This window comes from Epinephelus fuscoguttatus, linkage group LG2 (genome assembly GCF_011397635.1).
Source record: "Epinephelus fuscoguttatus linkage group LG2, E.fuscoguttatus.final_Chr_v1".
In the NCBI taxonomy this organism is placed as follows: domain Eukaryota; kingdom Metazoa; phylum Chordata; class Actinopteri; order Perciformes; family Serranidae; genus Epinephelus; species Epinephelus fuscoguttatus.
In genome coordinates this window covers 10,421,075-10,447,996 of record NC_064753.1, presented here as the reverse complement: position 1 = coordinate 10,447,996, position 26,922 = coordinate 10,421,075, and the positions used below count along the sequence as shown (strand labels likewise).

The 26,922-nt window shown below is 40.7% G+C and overlaps 1 protein-coding gene across 2 annotated transcripts in view; it reads right to left on the bottom strand.

Annotated features, from left to right (window-relative positions):
* Window positions 1-26,922, bottom strand: part of cdh8 (cadherin 8) — a 119,043-nt gene that overhangs the window by 60,277 nt on the left and 31,844 nt on the right. For both annotated transcript variants that reach the window (XM_049604441.1, XM_049604451.1), the window contains exon 3: window positions 18,670-18,964. In XM_049604441.1, coding sequence (XP_049460398.1) covers window positions 18,670-18,964 — 295 coding nt within the window. The remainder of the gene's footprint in view (window positions 1-18,669; window positions 18,965-26,922) is intronic.

Below are 26,922 nucleotides of genomic sequence, written 5' to 3'. Positions count from 1 at the left end.
CAAAACTAACCTCAATTACTGCTCATTCTGACAAAATTATTTCATGCTGTTGAGAAAAAACTTTAATACTGGATCACTACTGTCATTATCTGACTCACAGGATGTAAGCCTGCCATTACAGTCCTATTTCAGACAGAGTTCTCCTCCACTTCCATTATCTGCATGTACCCTTTCAGAATCCTCGCTGCTACAGGAATTAAGTCTCACATAACCATACCGACAACCACAATCAGAGCTGTGGGTGAAACAACAACGACATCTAAGGTAGCAACCTACATTTTTTTGGCCTTTTTCTTTTGTGTGGGGTGGGTGTAGCCCTTTTAATGCAAATGTTCTGCCACAGCAAGTTCCCTCCTGACATTACTTTGCCAGAGCACCATTGCTGCATCCTTGGCTTAGTGCCGCCCATGACAACTGTGATTGGTTAAAAATACAAACAACCACAAACAATTTTTTTTCCTTAATGTGGAATCATGATGGGTTTAGTAAGACATTTCTCTAGCTCTGGCACAGTGTGATTTAGATCTGGCGACGCAAGACTACTAATACAATGTAGACAAGGTGATCTCAGATTTGAGTAGCATGGCCTGTATGTGCATAAAAATATGACTAAAATTTCAAGTAAGACATAAGAAAATGACAAAATGTAAACTAGAACCTAGTTGTTACATTTTAAGATACACTAATGCATTACAACTTGTCTCAAAATGAAAATTTTTGCAAAAATTAACACTATAAGAATTCACAGTCTTTTGGAAAATGTGTTGACTGAGTGTATAGGTAACACTCAGGGGTGATTTTCCTGCTGTCTGTAACAGAGAGACTACATTTTCTTTAGGTGCTAGCATGAACATTCACATTCTTTGAGAGTTATGCTGCTGTTGTGCTATTTTCATATTCTGGGGGCAGCAGCACTGAGGATGACGTTGCATTAAAAACAAAGGACAGAGCTGGAGGGAAGCATTGTCATCCCTTCCTCAGCAACGACTCCCCCAGGCTGCTGCAGTGCAAGAAGATGTGCTCCTTCAATTACATATTGTCTGCATTCTTACAGCTAGGGTAAAATAAAAGAATAAAAAGTAAAAAAAATACAAAAACAATCAAGACTCACAGCGTCAGTTGTGGCACACAGCATGTAGCCAATAACCCCAGCAATTGGCCCATCTAAAAGAAACATGTGACAGAGGTCCTCCACCTCCCACACAACTGCATTAAGAGGCTGAACTCCACTGAATCCAGTCATACTGTGGGTTCTAGCGCCAAGCACCTCCTAAGTAATACACTCTGTCATCTGACAGCCGTCCTGGAGTGAGAAGGGTTAAAGCGTTTTCCCAGAGGAATGTTGAAACGTACTACGTCTACGTGACTGGTGACTTAATGTCTTCGTCAGCCGGTGAGAGCGGTGCTATGCTGCCGTCTGACAAGCAATCCATCACAGAGAACACACAGACAGAAAGCTGCATGCCGCCACATAAAGTGTCCGCACGACAGACATGCTAAAACACACGCCCACGGCGCGCACCTACTGCACATGCACGTATATCGGCGACAGAGATGGACACACATTCATGCACTTGTTAACATGCTGACAGCCATAAAATACAGGAAGACAGACAGAGGCACAAACACACTCCAAAAACTGAGCAAACACCTAACCTGCCAATAAACTCTCAAAGCAGGTGGCCGACAGAAAAAAAAGAGAGAGAAAAATGAGAGGAGAGCGACAGAAATAGTGGAATGGTGGAATGTGGATTTACACCCCTAGTAATCCCAAGGTTTGTTTACACTCCCAGAAGTGAAGTGAAATTTTAAAGGGCTATCTCTGTAGCGTGCTGGAGAGCAGATTCACCCAATTACACAGCAGCCCCCAGTGTGACACAGTAAACCTGCTGTAGGATTGACTGTGTGTGTGGTTTGTGCGTGTGGCTTTATGCGTGTGTGTGTGTGTGTGTGTGTGTGTGTGTGGACACCAGACTGTGACTGTGGTAAAACCACAAACTGACTAAATCCATACTGCAGCGTTGAGAGCAATACAGCTGCCAATGCTCCAATACACAAACAGCCAGAGCAAAAGAAGGCTGTGTGATGCCACAAATCAGCCCGTCTGCATGACAGCAGGACAGGAGGGCGAAACAAACAGTAACCAGACCTGCCTGAATATGGTATCGCTCCCCTATAAAACACAATAAAAACAGAACCTTTAAAGTAATACCTGAACAAGGAAAAAAAAAAGAAAAGGTTGAAAAACGAAATTACAAGCGGAGCCATAAATTTTGATGACAAAATAAAAGCAGTGAAAGCACGGCATGGCAGAGGAGTCACCCTCTTTTTTTTTTCCTACTTTGCCCCTTCATTGTATCAGACAGCTGAGGCGTGGCAGTGACTGTGCGAGCCAGGCGAGGGCTTTAGTTAATGGGGACAGACATCAAGAGGAGGGCCTCGCCCGTACTGGAGATTTGATCCTTTCGTCTTATCAGCTTCTTTTTCAAATGACCTTGCTGTACGGACTTTTATGCCTCTCCCCTTTATTCTCTGCCGGTGATTGGATGGGCCTCTCTAGTCTCAAATCTCTGCTACCTTGATGAATGTGTTCCAGCCCGATTTATGTTGCATTGACCAATCCCCCCCACTACCAGCTACAGTATGGCACATGAATCTCGGCTGTGGCCACTTAAAGATCACAGACATGCAACTGCTTACAAAGAAACAGCTAGTAAAAATATTTGCAAAGCTCCTTTCTTGTCTCTCTTTATGTCATTTTTTTCTTTGCTTTGTTTTTCTTGCGCTCAACCTCCTGAGACCTGAGCTTTTATTTGATATACATTTTTAATTTCTCCTAGCTATTTGGAATAAGAAGGACCTGATGACTATAATGATCTAAGCATCGTCTTTGAACAGTAAGTAGTTTTTGAAAACAGTTATATCCTCATATTGGGACAATGAGTTAATTTTTAATAGTCACAAGTGGGTAATGAAGAATAAAACTTTTTATTTCAATGCCTGAAAATCATTGTGCATAAACAAAAGTACACTCCATGCAACATTTGTTCAGTGTTTTGTAACTCTATGGGTTAGAGGCAGGGGCGTTGCAGTGGGGGGAAACGTGGGACATTACCCAGGGCCCCAATGGGAGTGGGGGCCTCAAAAAGCCTGGAATGAAAAGTATGGCTTTGTTTGCAATATTTTAATTCTAAATAATCAGTGTCATAACTAAATTAAAATTGTCTTAATGAATTTAGTTGAAAGACTGAACTTTATGTAAAAAGATAGTGGAAGCTGTCTGCGGCCCCACTCACCCCTCAAAAGCACAAAATGTCGAGTCGTTCCCCGGGAGGGAAATCAGGGTTCCAAGGAAGGAAAGTAGAGGGAAAGAAAACAAATTGTGAAAAAGGAAAATTCAAAAGCTGGTAAGAGGGACATGGATCAAGAGAGGAAAGACAGGGGCCAATAACACAACATATCTTAAAGCCTTATGATTTGTTCATTTCTGTATAAATCCTCCGTGTTTCATATTCCAAGCTAGGAATGTCATTTGTTTCTACAGGTGTCACACCTAATCGACCTGCGTAAAATGCTGCCATAATACAATAATGTCCACTCTCCTCAAATGAGTACTTTATAATTAACAGGGTCTTAGCTTGTTACTAATGTTAAAATTCATCAACTTTGTATGCCGTATCAAACTACAAATTTTATGAAACATAGGCTAAATCGACATGTTTCAACCATAACATTTGCTTAGGCTTGCCTTCTTTTTGTCGAGATCGGCTGTAGACTGATTTGACAGAGATGGCTGCTCTCTTGTTTTTACATAAATTAATGTATGCGCTCTTGCTACCACTAGATGGAATATAAAAGTGTCTAAGTTAAGCAGCATAAGTTGCAGCAAACCCAACCTGTAATGTCCTCATATGAGGGTGCAGGGGTCGCAGGATGTTAAATCAAGCCTTCACTGTCTTTTGTGGGAGCAAAATGTAACTTTAAATAGTGGTATTTTGTCTTTCAATTGGATGCAATCGCTGCTTTTAATTTTAGGTACGGAGTGCTGGGTGCCTGCAGGGTCCAAATAGCTATGCTTGGTACCTTAGACAATTAATAATGCAGACGTGGAGGGATGAGAGTACAGGGGATCCTGTTCTTGCTGCTCAACACTAAAATCACCTGAAGCATGAAAAGGGAGCACAGCCTCCAACACACACGCATTCATGTCGACTTTTGGCTGTAGAGCCACGGAGCAAAAGTTCTTACTTTTTTTTTTTTTTTTTTTTGAAAAAAGCGAAGAGTAAGTGGGGATGACGTACCACACAATACAAGATCCAGCAGGAGGGAGACACCAAGGAGCAAAGAGGGATGAATGCAGAGCGGGAAAAGTGCACGGAAAAAAGGCCCTACAACACAACATTAAATATCCACAACTCTCTTCTTCAATAATTAATAGGTGAACCACACAGCTGTGTGTTGAAGAATGCGTATGAGAAAGCATCCTGGCATCTGAGCAGATATGAGTAAGCATTTGCCAAGTCGGAGGTGCGAACTTGAGAACCTCCTCAGTTTGCCTGTTACAGCGACGACGCAGAGAGGACCTCCCACTCACCAGTGACTTCAAACAGTCCCTTGTTACTTGTGGCTGATATGTAACACAGCTAATAAGGACACCATGCAGACCCACACACTGGAAAGTTAGTTACTTCCGCAAACCTTTGAAATGAAACTTTTCTGCAATATCGAAGGATTCACTAACAAAATTACATGAAATCCAAAAAATGTGTTCCATCTTAATCATCAGAAATGAGTTCCCTCAGACATTATTAACTAAAGATTAAAGTTAAAATTACAGAGCTGTTTTGTGTATGCATAAATACATTAAAAAATGACAACCACAAAATTTACAAAAACTCCTCTGTCTAACATTTTCTACACGTTGTACAGTTCAGCAATATAGCAGAGAGAATGTGTGGTGAATGATCCCAGCGTATCGTCTCTAGAATAGGGGGCCGATGGGCAATTAGTAAGTGTATGACTGAGTGAGTGAGAAGATGACAAAATGCAGCCGAGCTACACCAGATCTGTCTCCACTGAGATGTGATATGTACCCGACCTAATGACTGCAGGCATTCACAGCAAACTTCACTGATCTCACGTACGGGTGAGGTTGTCATCTATATGTTAAAAAAAAATGACATTATCATCACAGGCATAACCATTTTTTTTTCGCAATCAAAATATGTGCAACTTTTACTTAAGTCTGTGTAAAACAAAATCGATGATTTCTTTCTAAACACATTATACATGTTGGAAAATACTTGTTGAAAATGTGAGAAGTTAGACCTTTTAACTGTTTTTACCATTTCAAGATAGGCCTACAGGATTTTTTCAGCAGGCCTGAAATCATGGCCCAATAGAGTGTGCCAGGGCTGACGTCAGTTTAGCCCTTATTTATTTGAGCCAGAATACACTGACGAAGAGCTTTGTGAAACTGAAGAACGGAGGAGGAGAGAGAGAGAGGCACAACAGGTAACGTTAGAGGACGACAAAGGAGGAATGGCTGCTGGAAGGCTTTAGCTCTGGAGATTGGTGGTATAACGTTACCTGTGAATGCTGTACCCCAGTGCCCACAGAAGAGGAATACCTCTGTTGTAAGGAATGAGACCGGTTGCAGCCTTAGCTAAATGGTAAACAACAAACATGGCACCACACCGGTAAGGTAAGACAACACATTTACATGTCGTTTTCTATATGTTCTCTGACATTTATCCTAACGATATGAGGCGGTCTTTGTGGAGAAGAAGCTTGTTTAGTGGACTAACTTTGCACTTGAAAGGATGCCCGTTCAATTATGTTTTAACAGGTCTGATGCTATGGCTGTATCTAGGCTAACGGCTAACATGCTAACTATTATTTCTATGTCACTAGTGACTTGAAACAAATTTAGGACAATAGGAGACGAGTTGAAATAAACCAAAATTTCCCTTTAAGTCTGACGTAGCGCACCTCTCTCCATGGTGATATCCACACTCTGGGTAGGGAAGGCGGTAATGCATTTATATGCTGGTTGCCAACCGCCAGAAAACGTAGAAGAAGAAGAATGCGATACTTGTTTTGTTTCCTGTTCTGCGGAAAACTCGTGCGAGTTTGTAGTTTTCACCAAAGTCTGTACATTTAATGGAAACACACAGGATTCGTATTGCTTTTAATGCGCATTTCCCAATGATTCAAATCACTTTTGGATGGAAACATAGCTACTGGTGCCATCTTTAACATAACCCATCCTTTACGATATAAAAACTATGTTACTACTAACGTTAGCATCAGTGTCATGTCATGTGCCCCCCCGAGAAGTTTGCCACATTCCACAAGCTGTCTAGCTCTTTCAGTCTGATAAATACCTCTACAAACATATCTGGTAAACGCAAAAATCATAAAAAACACAAGCAAAATAGCTGTTGCTAACATACCTTTTAGTCTTTCAGCCTAAATTGGATACCCGGCATGCTGTCTGCTCAATTCTGTGAGTATGAGCTACGTGCTTATGTTAATTGCCGGTAGCTGCTGAACAAGAGACTGTCGCCACCCAGTGGTGGTTTATGCTGTTCTACCACAGACTGTGTGTGCTACTTGGTTAGCTAACGAGAGTCTGTTCGTGTATGTTACTGTGCTACTGGGTTAGTTGATGAGAGTCTGTCAGGGTTCGTTCTTCAGCTGGTGGGGAGTCTATGTGCTACTGTGTTAGCTGCAAACAAGGGTCTGTCGTTTAACAGTGGCTTGTTTTTCAGCTCGAAAGGTGTGTATATTATTGTATAACTGGGTTAGCTGCGAACTAGAGTCTCTTACTGTGAAGCAGCATTTGCTCTTTGGCTCGGGGGTTGTGTATGTTACTGTGCTACTGGGTTAGCAGCAAACGAGGGTCTGTTGCTACGCTGCAGCTTGTTCTTGAGCTTGAAAGGTGTGTATGTTACTGTGCTAGTGAGTTAGCTGCTAACTTTTAGTTAGCTTTTCATATCAGCTCCTTCTGCAGACACCTAATTATAATTAGAAATGTGGCATGAAAAACTCATTAGGCCCCCACATATTCATCTTTGCTTTAAGCTGGCTGTGAATTGTATATTGTATAAAGCAATAATATACCCAAGGTCATGCTGTACTGTGTGGTAAAGGTTTGCAGTGATTCACCAGGTTTACATTTGAGAGACTTTGAGAAATAAGTGTATAACACCTAATTAATGCTTTACATCCAAAGAAGTATATCAAATAAGTTACATTTCTAAAAGGTGGAACAAAAAAAAAAAGTTCCGTCATACCCTGGTCACTCTTTGTTGCTTCTGCTCTTTGTACATTCCTGCTCACCCCCACTCTTACTTCCAACACAGAATCTGAAGTGCCCTGAATAGAGGCTGACTACAATATGAGTTGGTCACTGCGCACAGTGCTTTGACAACTGACTCACTTTAGAGGTGAAAAAGGAAGGAGACTGAAATCATTAACCAAAGTATCAATTGAATAGCATTCCATTAACAGTATGGCTGCTCTGAAATGTTACATAAAAAGGAAAATTTTTACATTAATGTGACAGAAAAAGTCATATTACACGTCATGGTGAGAATTAGGCTACACAGCTTGTGAAAACAGTTCAATAATGTCCTCTGTGGCTCTGCAGGAAGAAAAATATGCTTGGAGACTAGCTCTGCATTTTGAAGAGTGTGAGGTTCAAATGATGTGGGCATTTACCAGCCAAGTGTGTGTAACAAAAGACTCAGAAGTCGGGTTCCATCATGGGAACTGTAGGATCCAGTGCATTTTGGAGCTAGGGACTAAAAACTAGGATATCTCTGTCTCCTCTGAATTGATCATCGTTGCTTCTTTTTTTTAATCTGTCTCTTACAAGTCCCCAGTGTTTTAAAATGAAAGGCACTCATCAAAATAAATGTTCCTTTAACAGCTGATAAATGGATGGATAAATAACAAAGGCTTTACTACCCATTTTGGCCCAACAGAGGGCCAGTGATGGTTACAATATTTTGATTATTGCTAAATCTGTTTATTCTCTCAAATTATCCATTAATTTATTCAGCATTTGGTCAATAAAGGTCAGAAAATAATGAAAAATGCCCATTAATATTTCCTTAAACATAATATGCAACCCTGTCTCCTAAATTGTATTTGTATGTTATTAAACTGCCGTCTTAATTTAGTTGTTGTGGCAATGTAATTGCTGCCTGGATTGTTGAATGTTCTGTCAGGTAACAAAATACTTGTACATGTACAATGTACTTGTTCATGTCCAAACTTCTGGTGTAGGTTTTGGTAACAAAGGTACTTTGATTAAAGTAAGGGATAGATGGTGAAGTAGTGTTAAAAATGTAATGCTGTAGTCAAGACAAGTTCAGTATCAACATTTTTGCAACTTGCTAGATACCTTAGCCACATTTTGTCATTATGTTAAAAAAAAAACAAAAAAAAAAAACATAATTTATCCTTTTTTTTCACCAAAACATATTTGCTATTTCAAATTAGTTGCACATTTTGTTATTTCTAGGAGACAGGGCTGGGATGTGACACATTTAACAACAACAAAACAAGCAAAGAAAAGCAACACAACCCCAGCGGCAGGAAATAGGCATAGGTGTAGATTTCTGGGGGGATACAGGTAGGGGTGTAGCATTGGGCCATGCTAAAGCGGTCCCCACCTCTAGCTGTGTTTAATCCCCCACCCACTGGGGCCCTGGATAATCAGTCCCACTTTTCCTGCCACTACAACGCCCCTGGATGCAGGGGACATGCCCTTTTTCATATTTAGAACTTGCATTTGCCAACCTCTCAAATAAAACAAAGTAGCAAAGTACTTTTAATTTGATAAAATTAAATACATCTCCATCATAAATTGCTACTGTAAAGGTGCACATGATGTATAAAAATGTGTTTGATGCTAAACTGCACCCTTGGAAATAGGGAACATTTGCTTGAAAACAACTAAAACAGTTAGTTGCTGAATCATTTTCTGTCAACCGACTATTTATTATTCTGTCTAAGTCTATCCCACATCCAGAGACAGCCTGAGACAGTCTGACTGCAAGACCATTCAGGTATTGACATGTTTTGAGAGAGTAACTCAAACCTCAAATATTCATTCATTCACTTACTAACTCACAGTAAGGGGATCTGCCCACCAGTGGCCATTAGAAGGCACTACAATGTCTTCAGATGACACAGTGAACAAGGATCAGTCCCACTCCTCCCCTGCAGTACGGCTGAAGGGAGGATGCTGTGTCCTTGTTTTCACTCTCAGATTGATTAACTGACCTTGATACAATGATCAGCAGTGTGTGACAGCATGACAGGGAAAGATGAGTCTTACACGGATTTCAAGGCTGCAAAAACTTTCATTACAAACACTTAATTAAACAGGACAGTAACCCGGGACATGACAGGTTGTGTTTGTGAAAAAAAAAAGATCTTTTCAGATGTTCTGACACTGCAGCCTTGTAAATGTTTTTGCATTCAGCCAAATGATTTTCATTTTTGACCTTTGTTTCCCTCATGCTCCATTGTACCACTGTTGACCCTGTTGCATGAAATCCATTTAATCACATCCCCTCAGTGCGACAAAGCTGAGGGTGGCCTTTGTGACAGCCCCGGCTATTCGCATCCTTCTCCTCATCATTACAGAAACAGACACACAGCAGCTTGTATACATGCTCTGACACATGGCACACTCTCATTTACCTTCCCTTTCATGAACTTTGTTTGTTATTCACCTCCTTTCCTTTTCATTTTTCGTCTCATTCTACTTCATGGACACGGCACAAAAAAAAAAAGCAAAAAAAAAAGAGGCGACTTTGTTTGAGAAACGACACTGTGGATAAGGAGAAAGCTGCTTTTTGTCCTTAGTCTAATTGAGAGTCTTTTGCTATTCATAGGGGCAAGGCAGCCAGGCCAGCAAGGGAGGCAATCTTATGCAGATCACATTGAAGGGCTTCATTACCTAGAAGCCAGCTACTTTTTGTTCTCCCTCAAGGGAAGACCGAGAGAGAGCATTAGCTTAGCAAAAGAGAGCGATGGCGAGCAAAAGGGAGGGAGGGAGGGAGAGAGAAGTACAGAGGAGGAGAAAAAAAGTGTGTGCATGAGCGAAAGAGAGGGAGTGAGTTACAAAGAGAGTGCGTCTCTGCGGGCTACACGGGGGAGCGGGGACAAATTACACCTGAACAACAGCATCTTTACGACGGTGCAGAGCGGCTTTATGCTAACATGGAGACTGTATGTGTTTTAGTGCTCATGTGCACTTACATGCACTTGAGAACGTGTGATCTGCATGTGTGTACATGTACAGAGCATGTGCACGTATGCCTGCCTGCACGCTGAAGAAACAAAATCATGCCCCAGGAGGCTCTAAAGGGCTTATATTACTGTATCTGGACCAGTGACTGATGATGTTACATACATAATTCAGAGGTACATTGGATAATAAATAACATATGATGAATAAGTAATACACATTTGTACGTGTGTGTGATTGAGCAGCTGTGACTGTGCATGTGTATGGGGTTTTTTTGTTGTTGTTTTTTTACCACTGAACATGTGTTAGCTGGGGAATATGTGATTTTCCATTTTCGCTTATATACGGTGTGCTATGTAGTGGCTAAGTGTGAAACAAAGACATACTGAATTAGCAATGACTCTCTATCAGCTGCTGGGTGTCGCAGACAAGAAGAGCAGTGAAGAAGAATAGATATACACAGAAAAAAGGAGTCAGTAGGTTACTGACAGGTGACAAGTATCACAGACAAAACGGATGTGTAACAAGCTTACAAATAAACCCACATACACAGGAACATGCACACACACACACACACACACACACACACACACACACAGATGCACAAGTGCAGATGCTGTTGCCAAATGAGGTGAGATAGATAGGAGTAGCAGGTTATTTACAGAGAAACTCCAGCATGTCAGTTAAATCCTTTCTGCCTCCGAGGCCTGTCCTATCCCCATTTAGCATGGCTGCAGAAAAGGGCAGGCTGGCATGCATGCTGCCTGGCAGTTAGACAGGCCTGAGAGAGTCACAGGCTTGGCCAGGTTCACTGCTCTGACCCCCTCTCACCCCAGCTCAGCCTGTGAGCCGCCCACTACCATCACCACGGCCCTGGTCTGCCACGTCCCTGCCCAGCCCAGGAGCCCGCGCGTCAGATGTGCCCCGGCCCAGCACTGGCCCAGCCCTGGCCCAGCTGCCCACTATGTTAAAGGGCCAGGGGCCCCCTGCCACTCAGTCCATCTGCCAAGCTGCAAACCAGAGTCTAGGATCAGAGAAGAGAGAGGCACAAACACCAGACACCCTCGCTCTTAGCTCTCTGCTCAAAGCTCAACAGAGAAATGCCAGATAAAAGATGCACTATAAATGTGCTTCTTTTGCTTATGTGGGTTGCTGTGACCCTGAAATACTGCTAGGGTTTATTCAAGTTAAACTGCATTTAATGCATTCAGACTCAGACTTTCTAAGACCAAGATATGTTCAAGATTTACTGCAAGATCAGCATAGCACGATAATATTTTTAGGTATATCAAGGAACGGGATTTTTATAGAACATCTGGTCCAAGTGGAGCATGAAATGCTCTGAAAATAGCTCTGCTTTCCCTGTATTGATCTGAAAGATGCCAATGTGTAGGGAAAAAGTGAAGAGAAAAACGAATCATAGATAGATAGATAGATAGATAGATAGATAGATAGATAGATAGATAGAGACAGATGTTTTGATAAAACATACAGCAGCATTTAACAATATCATCCCTCATGTAGGATTATGTATCAGTGTATCGCTTACACAAGTGTGTGGGTATTAAATCGTCTGTGATCACAGTACGCTTTCTGCTGTATGTTGGAAGCATGAGACGATCAGCTCTGATAAAGGTCTGCATCGTGCTCATTTCCATACGTCTCCCCTTGATCAAGTCTGCTCATTTAACGTCCAAATCTGTGATGACAAGCCTTTACTTATTTTCCCAGCTGCCGGTGGTGATGAGAGCGTAATCAGAAACATCATTAAGGCCCCACATAGACGGTTGTGCCTGTTAGTCCTGTTACCCACACCCATAATAACTCTGAAAATGCAAATCAACTCCAGGTAATCTATTAATGTCACTTCAATTTTATGTCTGCGCTCCAATTTAGCAGATCTTGACACATTTGGCGAGGATCCGTGCTTCCATACAGGTACTCATTTTGCTGGGGTTTCAGAGAGCACGGCCCATGCGAAGAGGAGACGGGCCATCTGTCTACGCGCCCGTTTATTAATCGCCCTGATAATGAAGCACACTCACAGCCTAACACTCCTGGGGCATCTCTCGCATGAGTTCCATCCGGCAAAACAACTTTCAGCAAGTTTGTTTCGCAGTGTAGCAATTATTGTCATTCGCACCCCCCTTAGCGCAGGGAGGATGGTCTAGCGACCTCCTCCTAATTACCTGAAGCGTCACTTCAAGCAGACTTTGTAATTTCCAACTACATCACAACCCCCTTGTTAGCTGCAGAAGGGTAGCAGAGCCTCATAATTCCAGCATATGGTCGACAGACATACAGGGGAATTTGTCGGCTTGTAGTGGCCTTAAAGTCAAAGACCCCATTAACAGGAAAACTGGATCTACTAATCCTGTGAGATCTGAGCAATCCGTGCAAATGAATTACCATTCCAATCACGGCCAGGCTTCACAAATAAGAAACAAACTCCCCTTTAACTGAAGTGACGGTGAAACATAATTATCTGTAATGAATATATGTATGAAACCAAGAATAAAAGAGAGGTACATCAGAGTACATCAAATATTAAATTGATTCAAGGAATTGATCGTTTTTATCTTTCAATTAAAAGAAAAAAAATCACATGATCCTTTACTTGCCTGAAGATTAGAAGCAGAGAAAATTACACAATCCGTGGATTTGTAAAACACATGAATAGAAATCAATTAAAATCATCAAAAAAAATATGTGGTTAAAGCTGCTGTAATTAATGTCTTTATATTAACAGTGGATCAAATGAGTATGTAATGTAAAGAAGGTATTCATAGTGATGAACCTGCAGAAATCTCACGGCAGTTCCCCTCCATCTCCCAAGAATTACATTTATATACTACTAATTTACAACAGCAAATACACTTAGGAGGGAATGAAATTCTGCTCGAAAGATGGATTTTACTAAAAAAAGAGATGCTGTTAATTAACATATTTAGCAAGTGTTGATACTCAACATTTCTGTATAATGTTCACTGATAACGTCTTTCTTTTATTAGTGAATATGAGTTCTTGTGATACAACATCTGCCTTTAACTAAACCTCTTTTTTTATACTTATGTTTAGGCACTTGCAACATTTGGCCAAGGTTAGGGAAAGATTGCTGTCTTGCTTAAAGGCTACAGAAAAACTCTGTGTTTAATAAAATTGAACTAAAACCACCACAATCTCTTCCTAACCTTCACCAAAGAGCTTTGTTGTCTAATCCTGCTCACACATTCACTCGAAAAAACCTTCCCTGTGAACTTAATACGGACATTGATTATGTTTCTCATCAGAACTTAATTGGGAAGCAAATTCATAGGATATAATTATATAATTTCTGGGATACAAGTTTGCTGTGTTAGCCGAAGACAGCAGATTTCAACTCAAGAAAACATAAGCAAATATAGATAAAACAAATGAATTACTTAACGAATGCTCTAAATACAAACACCAGGAAACTCATTCTACAAAAATGCTGGAAGTTGCAAACAACAAAACAAAGTTTCCAGGGAACACATTATAGGTTGGAGGAGGAAATGGATACTGCATGGCGTTACGATATTTCGCTTGGCAATATTCTATACAAGAACACTGATTATCGATTTTTTTTAGAAATACAAAGAAAACTTTTGGTGGCCTAATAGAATAATAAAATCACTTATTTTTTTGTTTGTTTGCTTGTTTTTGTTTTGTTTTATTTAGTCCACTAGATACAGTTTGTTCCAATAGAAACAACTGAAGCGAGATGAAAAACTGAAAACTTTATCTTATTAGATAATACAGATGTTGACAAAGTTTTCCTTTGGAAAAAAGGTAATAAATTGTAATATATTGCAATATTTGTTATCACAGTACTCAAAATATTGCAACATGTTTAAAATTGCAATAATATTGTATTATGTATCGTAAAGTAAATAAAGTATCATGATAACATCTTATCGTGGGGCCTCTGGTCATGGTGTAATACTAACACTAATTGTAATGCTAATAACACATAATCACAATGTGACAACTGAGAAAAAAATCATAGTTTGCTTTTTTTGACATTACTGACAAGTAGTCAGTGTGGTTATCAGTTTTTAGTGCCCTCCATACAGTTCCATTGTGTGTGACTTGCAGAATGTCTGTACCTGCAGCACAGCTCTTTATGCCATGTATGTTTTCTAAAGCCGCCTCGCGCTTCTGTTCAATCATTGTCTTGGTTGTTTAGACCACAACTTCGATCATTTCCAGCCATGGCACGCAGCTGTTTTCAAAATAGCAGATATACAACTTTAGCTACAAGCTAGTGAACATAGTATAGTGTAATCGTCCGACCTTTGACCACATTGTGTGTCTTGCCGATGCTAGATTAGAGTACAAATTGATCAAAAATCAATAATGGCTCCTCCCCCATTTTTAAAAGAGTTCATATCACTGCACTCAAGTAATGGGGGGATAACTAGGATGGCCAACAGAGGTCACACACATCTATTGAGTTTGGCGGATCAGTCCTCAACTCAATCATGTACCTATGACGCATATATGCAAACATGTCTTAAGCCTCATTTACACTCCTTTTACGCACGACAATAGATATGTCCATTTGAAACACTGTAAACGACACTGCTCTCATACTTTCATGTGCCCTTTATGTTAGTATTAATACAGCCAATAGTTTCACCCAACAACAAACAAGGTGACAGTGGAGGAGGTCCTAATATTGTATCTTTAAACAGAGACATCTCCTATGGGTATATTTCACTTGAACTAAGCTACACTTCCTCCATGAGCTCCAGTGGCACTGCTTCTTTTTGTCCGTATTCATAAGCTTTCAGAGAACATGCACAAATACAGATGAAATGAATGCAGAGTATGGACAGGAGGCTCCGTCTGTCTCCATCTTTGTATCTAACGCTGAGCATAAATGAGCCCTTGTATCTTATATGTTTGTTTGTTTGTTTCTTCTTCTTCTTCTTCTTCTTCTTTCTCTTTTCTTGCCCAGGGACTACAGCTGTACATTAACTTTTAGCTAAGTCTGGTGCTGCTCATAAGCTGTGCATTGTCTCTGCCAAATAAACAAATAAAATAAATTCAGATTTAGCAGCATGGAAGCTTGTTTTTCAAGACGTTATGTGTAGAGAAAACAGACCTAAACTAAGGGTGAAAATTGGACTCCTATTTGTCAGGTGGTCAGAAGCACAACTCCAAATGAATTCTAATCTTGCTCTGTGTCTGCTGAATGAGCAAAAATAGTATAAAAGATGTTGTCCCACTGCCTCTCATTAAAGTGGACAAAAAAAAAATCAATGAATGGGCCTTTAAAAATACAGCTGTTTTCCCTCGTTACTAAAAAGTTGACATTTTGGAGATGTATTTTTTTTTTACCCTCTTGTCAAACAGCATGGTATAGTAACACCCAGCCAAGCACAGCGGTCACAAAATCTCCACTGACAACACGCTTACCCTGGCTCCTTACACTTACTCTACTCTGACTGGCTGTCTCTCCTCCGGCACAGACACCACCTTTGCTCTCCCCTTCCTCTCATTGTTGCACTGTACTTTGAGAGACGATCCTCTAAACAATTAAAACGGTAGTCACATCCATTCTCAGCCATTCAGGAAAATGAAAGTCAGAGAAAAGTCACCGAAAGCCACACATCTTATCCGACTGGCTCTTTTAAAGGAAGAACAAAAGGTCTTTCTCCTTCATTTCCCATTAACCTCTATGCTCCTCCACACACAGGAAACATGGCGACCTCAGTGGCCCATGTCACATATCTCATCCGGCTGTGGGGACCGCTTCCTATGGGGGATGGTGACATTCAATGAGCGGGTTTTCTATCTAGCTGTAGTCCTTGACAGATAAAAGGTGGGTGTTGATATTTGTCCCTGGTCTCACTGATATGCCGTGGACACACTCGTGATAAGCGAGGAACTGGTAAGACATTGATGAAGTCTGGAGTGGAACTGACAAGCTCTGTAAATGGATAACATCGTCAAGAGAACCAGCCTGTTATGGTCTGGATTAGATTTTTGATTATTCCACACAGGTGGGCTCTTGCTAAGCAGAAACACATCAGCACACTCAGCATTGTCTGAACTCAATACCCGACGTAATGCAGCATCTCTTAGCATGTGCCATAATTACATTGTAATGCTTCCCAGTTTCTCGTAGTGGGGGAGATTTGCTCATATGCAGCAGGCTTCACCCACTTCCTTGTTTTTTCTGTTCCCTTTCCTGTGGACTTTATTAGTTATCCACTGCACAGCATACTTCCAGTAATCCACTGAGGCCTGCTCAAATTCTCATTTTAACGCGATAAAGATGAAACACCACAGTAAAGAAACCAGTGATTTATGAATATTAGGCGAGAGGGATGAATGACTTATTGTTTGTTTGTCCGGAGCGTCACATTCTTCCCATAATGCCACAGCACATGAAAACTTAACAAGAGGAAAACTAGTCACGGAAAGAAAAAGCCTTTCAAGCAAACAACTGAGCATTCGTGAATGTTTAATTAATCAGTAGTGACAAAAGGGAACAACAATCAACAAAGAGACGCCGATTTCCATTTCTTATGCATTATTCCCACTGGCAAATCACAGAGTGCTGTCAACTACCACTTTGCTCTCTACCCTGTCACTATGGCTGTCCCTGCACTGCACCGACAAAAACCCTTGGAGAGCTACAGTACATTTCAACTGAGATCCAAAACAATGAGCAGCAGGGATCAAGTTACAGAGTTCAGACAACAAGAGTTCACTGTTATTCTGTGTTTACATGGATTCTTTTGCACTGTGTTTTGTTCCCTTTTGCTTCCACCACAGCAGCAGCAACAGCAGTGGCAGCAGCAGCTAATAAAAGTCATTCACAATGATCATGAGAAGCTGATGCTAAATCACCGTTACCTCAAAGAACCGACGTAAAGGCTGCAACCTACAGATGGGATTCACCAAACAGATTCCACTGCGTACCTAGCACCATCTGCCCTAGCATGTTATGTCAGCTTTGTGACAGGTAACAAGAGGAAGCTCGATGAGAAAACACAATAACAAGCGCATACCGCCCAACAACAGACCTCAGCACCCTCGCTGAACTCCTCCAGTGTCAAAACGGCATAAAGACACACTCTGATCTCCTTCCTGCTACTGATGGAAACATTTTCTACAAGACTCCTGCTGCTCTGGGGTCAGTGGTGACGCTCCCCTGAAGGGAAAAATAAAAAATAAAAAAAACCACAGTGTACTGATCCACTTACAGGCTTCTGCCAGTCCTAGATGAGTTATACATTTGAATTATGTGATCATCATGCAGTGGTCATTTAAATGCATGGACGGAATACGAATGTGAATATATGAATATATTAGCATACAGCAAAATGGAAAGTGTTTTCAGTGGTTTGTGTACAAGTATGTGGGGGACTGAAGAAAGGTAGCTCTTAGCCATTAGCATCCGTCAGCGTGTACAAGCTAAGTGACAGCACAGTGCTAATAGTTTGTGAGTGTGAATGCAAACCTTTTATGCTTTTGTACGGCTCTTCTGTTTCATCTATGATTATCTTAAAATGCTTGAATCCTGAATTAAAAACTGTCCATGCACAGACTTTTCTACAGCGAGGTTTGTTCAGGCTCACTGCTGTTCTGAAGGAAAAAGAGGTTGAATTCTAAATGCTTGTGACACCAAATGAAGTACTCCATGGTGGTTTTTGCTCCTTGTCCCTTTTCTTAAGTTTTTGTCATCTGTAAAACGTTCTGAACTTTCCAGTCTTTGCATAAATGTAGTAGTGACCACCAGCTCATACCACATAACTGACTGCACGTTTGAAAATGTTAAAGAATGCAATAAAAACCAAATTTCCCAAATGCTCCGCATCATAAGTGAGCATGGCCCTTGACCTATGCAGAGAATAACATCTTTATTATGCTTGCCAGAAGGGCGAGTGCTCCATCTGCATATGCTGATGGTGCTGTAGCATGCCTTAAATGTGCTCATGGTGCTTTTTCAGTGTCTGTAGAATTCAAGTTGTGCATGAAAGAGTTTTAGTGTGGCGTTTCCTGCTTTCCTGATGTGGGGATGTGTTATGTTTCACGTGTTGTTAGTTGGGCTTCTTTGTGAGTGCACTGTATTTGTAGGGGATTTAACATTAGCATTGGCTAAGTGTGTGTTGACACTGACACTGTTGCAGCACTGAGATATGGGTGAAGTTCTAGTGATTTGATTTATCATTCTTGTATTTTCATTTGCCACGATACTCATAGCAAGCATGTAAATAGGCGTCCTCATTTCCTCCTGTTGCTATTCACTCATTATTTTTATGCGATAGCCCATTAGAGATCGGCAGTGTCGGAAATCTCACACACTGATTAGGCTGCTGTGTGCGGCGCAAGACCAGAGAGGAAGTCTGTCTATTGTGACTCACCAACAGCAGACATTTCTGGAACAGAGGCTCGGTAAGGCCCTTCGTTGAACTGCGGCGGATTGTCGTTAATGTCCTGGACTTTGATGATGAACTCGGACGGCGGCTCCAAGGGCTCGTCTGTGTCGGCATTAACGACCTGGGCTGTTAGCGTGTACTCGGCTTTCTCCTCACGGTCCAGCCTCTTCATGGCATGGATGTCGCCTGTTAATTCGTTGATGGCGAAGATGGTGCCTGCACCTTCACCTGCTAGGACGTACTTGATGTTCTTGCCACCCACATCCAAGTCTGTGTGTAGCTGCAATTAAATGGAACAGAAAAACAATAGATGAAGTGAAAAGGTGGAGGAGAGTCCATAGTTTGATCCCGCTGTGTAAACAGAGACAAAGGAGGAGTTTAATGAATGCAAGTTGATAAGCTCAGCAGATTCCAGAAGTTGTCACCATGTAAATGCAGATAAGTGTACAGTATGACTGTAATGTTTTGTTTTTGCTGCTGTGCTTTGCGGCAACTAGTGTAGCAGGGATACTAAACGTGGCTCAACATAGCCTACACTTTGCTAAATGAGGCCCATTGGGGGCAATAACTTTATAAGTAGCACAGGAAATGGACCTTAGCCTACATTGTTCCTCATTATACATCGCAAATACATCATACAAACACACATTGTGGGGGATATTGCTCCCTGCAGTCTGAAAATCACACAACGAAGAAGCTAGAAGTGCTTTGAATGTGCATTCCATAACACGGCAAGAACAGAAAAGCATCAGAAGCCATAAAAAATTAAAGAGGAAACTCTGCACATGATGATTCATGCTCACAAATAACTAGCCCTAAGTTACTGGACGATACTGCATGTTCCTCATTATTTTTGTAATTACAGTTTCATTAGTTCACTAAAGCTGCATTACGCGCTAGGCTGAGTGGTTGGCTCCCACTCGCCGCATTGAGCTGAGTATAACTAATGAGTCTGACAATGCTACATAAGGCTTTTGAAACATCTGTGGACAGAAGAACATGCAAAACCTTCCACACGTTCAAAAGGTAAATTGGAAGGGCAGAAGAAACAACGATGTGGGATGAAAGAGGTCAGAGAAAAAGAGAAACACCAGGCTTTGACACGAGGGAAGAAAAGAACTTTGCTTTTATTCACATAAACAGAGAGAGCACTTCTTTTACTGTAAGTCACCTTTCATATAAGCCTCCTGATCCCCAAGGTGAGTGACTTTCAGAGGGGGAGGAGAGAGGCACTGAGTAGAACATTTACAAATCCAGCAATGTTGCAGTGTTGTTGTGACACGGCTGGCAGCCCTCTTCTTTTCAGTTTGTATTTTTGTCAATATACATACATCAGAAAAACACACAGCCGCACACACACACATGCACACACACAACTGAGCGCACAGGCATGCATCAAAACATCTGTATTCAGCAGCTTTAATTTCATTTCCTGCCACAGTGTTTCCACAGAGACTCCTGTGGGAGCGTGGTTAGGGTGCAGAATAGCAAGGTAAAAATCTGGCGGTGAAAATCCCGACCTCCAAACCCCCTGCAATGTTTTTATAAGCCAGTTTTTATGCATATACTGTCTCGGAGGTGTTGTTTGCAGACACTGACAAAGCACATTCACTTAAATTGTCACACCTTGCACTTTTGTTTTCCTAATTGTGCCATCATTTCACATGAATGATGTAGCTCATTAACACAAATGCCTCGCAACATCCTGCACACTGAGAAACTCTTTAAATGAGCTCAAATTAATGATGGTCTGTCATTGTTTTTTTTTTTATCCTATGTGTGACTTCTTGTGTGTAGTGGTATGCCTGCAGCTCAGCATATATGGCTGCATGTTTCTCTCATAGGGGTGCAAATGACATTTAAGCTTGGATATTGGTTTTGGTTTAGCCATATATCATAAATGTTTTTAGCAGCCCATTAACGATTTAATCCTAGTGCTGTTGGCACTTACACTCCAGTTCTTAACTTGGCACTAATACTGTGAGGTCACGCTTGCACAAACATATGCACAATAATGTAGAAATAGGTGTTCATTCCAGACTTGTTTTAAAGGGGCAGTTCATTCCAAAATCAAAAACACACATTTTTAGTCTTATCTGTACTGCCGGTTATCAGTCTGGATTTTTTTGTTGTGAGTTGCCAAGTTTTGGAAATATTGGCCATAAACATATCTGCCTTCCATCCAGTATAATGGAACTAGATGGCACTTGGGCTTGTGGTGCTCAAAGAGCCAAAAAATTACATTTGAAAAACTCAACAGCAATGTCTCTTTCCAGAAATCATGATCCAGTTATTCAAGATAAACCACAGAGCTTGTTATGAGCAGTTTCATGTAGGAACTATTTTCTTTCCACTGAACTGCACCAGCCAACCGTATCCCTACACCACAGAAAGAGAGTATCTACTCATGGATGAGAGGCTTGTGGTCGTGACAGCATGAGATGTAAACATGAATGGCGTCTTGAGCTGTAATGTTTGTTAGCTCAGTGGTGCTAGGTAAGCTAATAGCAGATGCATGGTTTCTTCCACCAGAGTGATACGGGTAAGTGCCATCTTGTTCCCTTATACTGGAGAAAGGGCAGACATCTCTCCAGCCGATATCTCCAACACACAGCATCTCACACCAAAACAGTGTTAGAGTGATAGATAGTACTGTAGGTAATTGAAAAAAAGATCTATTTTTGATTCTGGGGTGAACTAACCTTTCAAGGTCAAAACTGTAAAGCTTAACTTTTGAGTCAGGTTAAGTCCAAATGCTTAAAGTACCATGACGACTGTGCAAACTCAATCCATTGATGGAGACCATGTGACTCGGTCAAAAGTTCAACACAGGCAATTAAGCAGATCTTTGTTTTGTCAGCTGCAATTTTCAGCGTCAAGCACAATAATTTTGATCCAGATGCATGACAATATAAATCCATGAAACTGAGGGTGCACTTTTTAAGTTGAAATAAAATGTAGGTTTGCGTCTGCTGCTTTAGCAGATTTTTTTGGCATCGTATTCCTAATATCATCTTTTTTAGCAACAAGATTCATTCTTGCCTTTGCAAACACAAACCTTTGGTAAAATATTATAACCTTGGGGTGACCTGGTGGCGTAGGGGTTTGAGCCTTTGTTGCATATCTTCCCCTGCATCTCTCTCTTATGTCATTTCCTGTCATGTCTCTCTTTCAACTATCAAATAAAAGCAAAAAAGATTTAATGAAAAAAAGTATTGTAAACTCAGGGTTGACTTACTATCTTTTGAGCATGTGCTTAAAAAAGTTAATGACTGCCAGCTTGAAATTACAATATATTACCATGGTTACAAGTTGTTAGTTATTAGGTTGTTAGACCGTTTTGCCTTCTCATGATCAAAAATCAAATAGAGATGATAAAAGCTGAGTAATGAAACAAATCAAACAGATTGAAGACAATAAGAAATATTTAAGAAATGATTTAAAAAATGGTTAAAGAAGTAAGTTATGTAGTAAGATATAGATTTTAGACTTTAGACTTTAGACTTTAGCTGCTCTCAGAAGGCTGATTTCAACAAAACTTTTTGTCCTGCACTTTCGAACAGCTTAAAGACTTGTGCAAGATGAACTGAGCACTCACACTGGTATAAACTGATATCCACGCAGCATGGTTTGGGTCATTTGAGGGCTGTGCCTTATACAGCTATGAAGGGTACCGTCAAAGCAATGTGGCTACATGACTGAAAACATCAGTGCATAGCCACCACACAACAGGTCTACTGCCTTGATTTATTTAGAGGATTGATTCCTCTGCTTGTGAACCACTGTAACATTTAAATTGAGTTACCACTTTGTCTAGCTGTCTAGGTAGCACCAGCCATGGTGCATTTTGGCTGACAAGTTAACAAAAATTACGGATGGATGACTAAATCCTCTACTTTACAAAAATGGCACAGGGTGTGCTTTCTTTTAAGAAAAAGAAAAAGAAGTAGTCATGCAATCAATCATCACTTTGCGAGAAACTGCCACTTTAACACTGCATTCTCTGAAAGTTGAGCCGAGCTGGCTGCAACCAGCTGTGGTTCTCAGCGCTCATGTCTCCTCTAAATGCCCTGGTCGCCCACTTCTTCGACAGCCTTCACACTGGAGTGCACAAATGGTCATCAAAGTGTACAATTACTGATGGGGAGGGGGGGTAAAACTCTGTCACAGGTCCCTGTCATTAACTGAGTTGCCTGGGCAACTAAAACAGCACCAGGAATCAGTGACATTGACTGTGGCATTCAGGAAACAAGCAGATAATGGATAACAACATACTGTGGTCATGATGATTATGTGCTACAATGCAGACTGGAGTCCCAAAGCAGCGATACAGTATTCTGAGCACACACATAGATCATTGTTCTGCCTATGTTTATTTTATATTTACTAGGAAAAGTGGCAATGAACCTGTAACCTGTCTTCACTTGCTGTAAAGTCTGAGAAAACCCTTCGATTCCTTGAATAATACTGAAAATGTACTGCAGCTGTTGTGTAGTTTCATCATACTTATAACCAAAGTAAACAGTGTGATTGCTTTATTGTATGAATGTAAACAGAATCCATCATAAAGAGGAAATAATGCCATTAGCGAGTGCAGCGTGTGTATACAGACTGTGAAAGTTATTATGACTCCCGCCTTAGCCGCTGTGCTCTGGCTGCTGAAAAGACAGACATCCATATATTTGAAGCCACAATTCAGAATGATAAGGAAAAAAAGAAACTTTACAATACTCTGTCCTTCATGCCAGTACTGCTGTGCACAGACACATACACACTCACGTGCACACCTCCATTTGCCAACCGCAGCTCCCAATCAGGGCCTGCATGGGACTGCTTATCCTGTCAGCAGAGGAGGAAATATGTCAGTCCCTGCTGAAGATGAGCTTTTACGGCAATCACTTGAACAATCACTGTGTCCTAATGAGGAAGATTCTACTCCCAGCACCCAGCCCCCCCCCCCCCCCCACCTCCCACCCACGCCCCTGCCTCGGGCCTGGGTTCCCACATGCTCTAGCGTAGCCCTACAGAGGGAACTAATGATTTTGCTCCTTGTCAGGGCAAATCTTAGATAGGACATGTGCTCCTCCTATGTATGTACCAGTAGGACTGCAGGGAGACTGAAGCGAGGAGCGAGAGGGAGGAGATGCTGTCACTGTGATGCAGCTTGTCAGCTACTGTCTGCTAGAACAGACTGCACATAGTACGTCGCACTGCCTTCCCCAAATTCTACCTCAGTTAGTCCTCAGTAAGGGTCAGTCACTACTTTTTGCTGAAATAAATCTGGAAAAACACAGTTACACACATATATGTGGGTACCGTTTATCAGTGGTGGAGGAAGTACTTAGATCATTTACATGAGTAAAGTTACTACTACACTAATGTAAAAATACTCTGGCATTGCACTGAAAATTATATTTAAATAAAAGCACATAAGTATCAGCAACTAATTGAAACTAGATCTTTTGTTAGTAGAAGAAAAATGGCCCATAATTACACACTGACCTTGCAAGCAACTAATTTAATCTATAATGCAGTAAATACATGTTGTTGTTTTTTTGTTTTTTGGGGGGTTTTTTTATATTCCTTAATCTTGATCTAAAAGGTGGCTGTCTAATAAAAAGTACAATATGGCTCTCTAAAATATAATAAATTAAAAGTATAAAATAACATAACAATTTAAAAAATACTCAAGTAAAGTACTGTACAAGTACCTCGAATTTATACTTAAGTACTGGAGGATTTAGGTTGTGCTCAAAATCACACAAGCCTACTGACATACTGTTCCTACTAAACATGGCATAAAATTGTCGTGCATTCACCCCGCATATTTGGATTTTGTATATGTGAGAAATAAAGTACCTATTTAGATTCCCTATATGTAGCCACTTTATCCAAGTAACACTTGTTTTGATTTGTTTGATTTGCTGCAACGTTTTCAGAGATGTGAGAGCTGCTGGCCAGGTCAGAGCAGGCATCAGTTGTGATACAGTCAAGCTGCTTGAGTACGCTTCAGTGTGAACTGTGTTGGTAATGGCATACCTAATTGTTCATTTAGAAGGCACCACGCAGTACATACAGAGAGCATGTAGTAAGCAATACATCTGCATGTGATTCCTAACGCCATCTTAGTCACTTTCTGCCTATTTTAATATGAAGCATTTGATGCTATTTAATGTAGCAAGTGATAAAAACTGGCAAAGACATGGAGCAGCATGAAAACGTGCTATAATGCATCAGTGTGTTGACACTAAATGTCATGTTTGGTGAGATCGTGACGGGGTGTAGACAAGATTGCATGACCAGACCAGGCAATTGTACTGGAAAATGTCATGTTACCCATTAAATATGTAATAGATTGCATGTTGTTATGTAAAATGTATGGGAAGCCCAAGGCCATGCGCTGTGTGGACTAGTTTACATAGCACCTTTTCTAACAGCCAGATGTTGACCTTTTTGTATTCAGTTCAGTCACTTATTATGACCCATTTCTCCTCATCTGGTCATTGCGACCCAGTCTCACAGTACAAATCCAAGCAATTCATTCATGAGGGCTTCATACTGCAATGAGGGATCAACAGGGCTAATTCATTGCCAAAAGTGGTAAAATTAGAGCTACCATTTTTTTTCCATCTGTACACCCTTAGGCAACTGTAGCCTAAATAGTTACTCCAGATAGATTCTGCTCAAACATGGCTGGAAATTAATTGTAGCTTCATCCCATTTGTTGGATTTTGACTATGTTAATTACACCTACATGAATAATCTGTAATTCTAAATATTGCAATAACATTTTGAATGTACGGAACAGATGGCGCAATGCATGATATATGATACACTTAGCTATTCTTGGGAACATTTTCCCTGCAGTCTGTCTCATGGCACGTAGTGTTTTATCAAGTTGGACAGAAAAGTTCCCTTCTGGTGTGAACCACAACAGACTTTATTGGAGGAAAGCATGTAGTGAGCATCCATTGTGCTGGAACTTTGAAAATGAAATGCTTCATTCAGAAATATTCTAGGCTCCTCAATTTTTCCTAACAAACAAGGACAAATTTAGGCCGGAAATAAGAAAAACAAAAACACATTCTTATTTTTTTTTTTTTTTTTTTTTTGTCACACTTACTTCACACTAACAGTAACACACACACAAAAAAAAGATAGATCCATTATTAATTTTATTATATAAAAAGTGGCCTTTAATGTGTGGTTTTTCCTATGTTGTCTTTGTCCCTGAGGCAGACTTTGGACATTTAACCTCACTTAATTTTGAACTTAATATTGATCTAACATATATATATATATATATATATATATTTTTTTTTTAGATACAAATGACACATAAATACACATTTTAATAAAATGTATGTGTCATAAAATATATTATTATTCTCAATCTTTTCTCATAATAAGAATACCTGTCCTTTATGGTCATGTCAACCATACAGTATAAAATGCAACTTCAGGGAGGTTTCTTTGGGTTTTGTTTTGTTTTTTTTTGCCTTTTTTTTTTTCTTAGAGTTTGTATACTTGGTGACCACAGCAAAAGTAATGTGACAGCAGAGCACATGGCTGGAGCAAGCGGCAACCTCCGGGGCTGAAAACACAGAAGTGCTAAAAACTGCAGTTCCTTGAATGACCACTTGAGGCTGGGTCCAGAAGCCAGTCAATCCCCATAGACCCCCATGTTAAAATGCCCAACTTTACAGCAAAAATAAACATGTTTTCAGCCTGGTACAAAATATCGTTTTGGTCTGTACAGCTCATGTCCCCCTCCATATAAACTGCCAGGGGTGATTTTTATATAACTGACCTGTTTCCTTTTTATTAAGACTTAAAATCACAGGGTGGGCCACTTTGAGTGACAGGCTGTCTGCCAATAGTGTCTTTGGCTTCTCAGTGAGATCCATCCCTCGCTCCTCCACCGCGCCAACCTCTCGTCCAAATACGGTCACTTCTGGCTCCAAAAACTAAGATGGCGACTACCAAAATGTTGAACTCAAGGCCTCAAAGCGGGGGTGCATAAACCAATAGGTGTCATTCAGGCCTCCAAGAAGTGTCCTGGGCTTTGAAGCCAATTTTCATAGTGGGCAAACAGTGGTACTGCAATTTTCGGATTTTCGGGATCAATCACCTGATGCCACTGGGCCCAAAAGACATTTTTCCATAGACTCATGTTGTGAAAGAGACATCTAAAAATGAGTGGATACATTTTTTTGAGTGTCACAACTCCTATGAAAT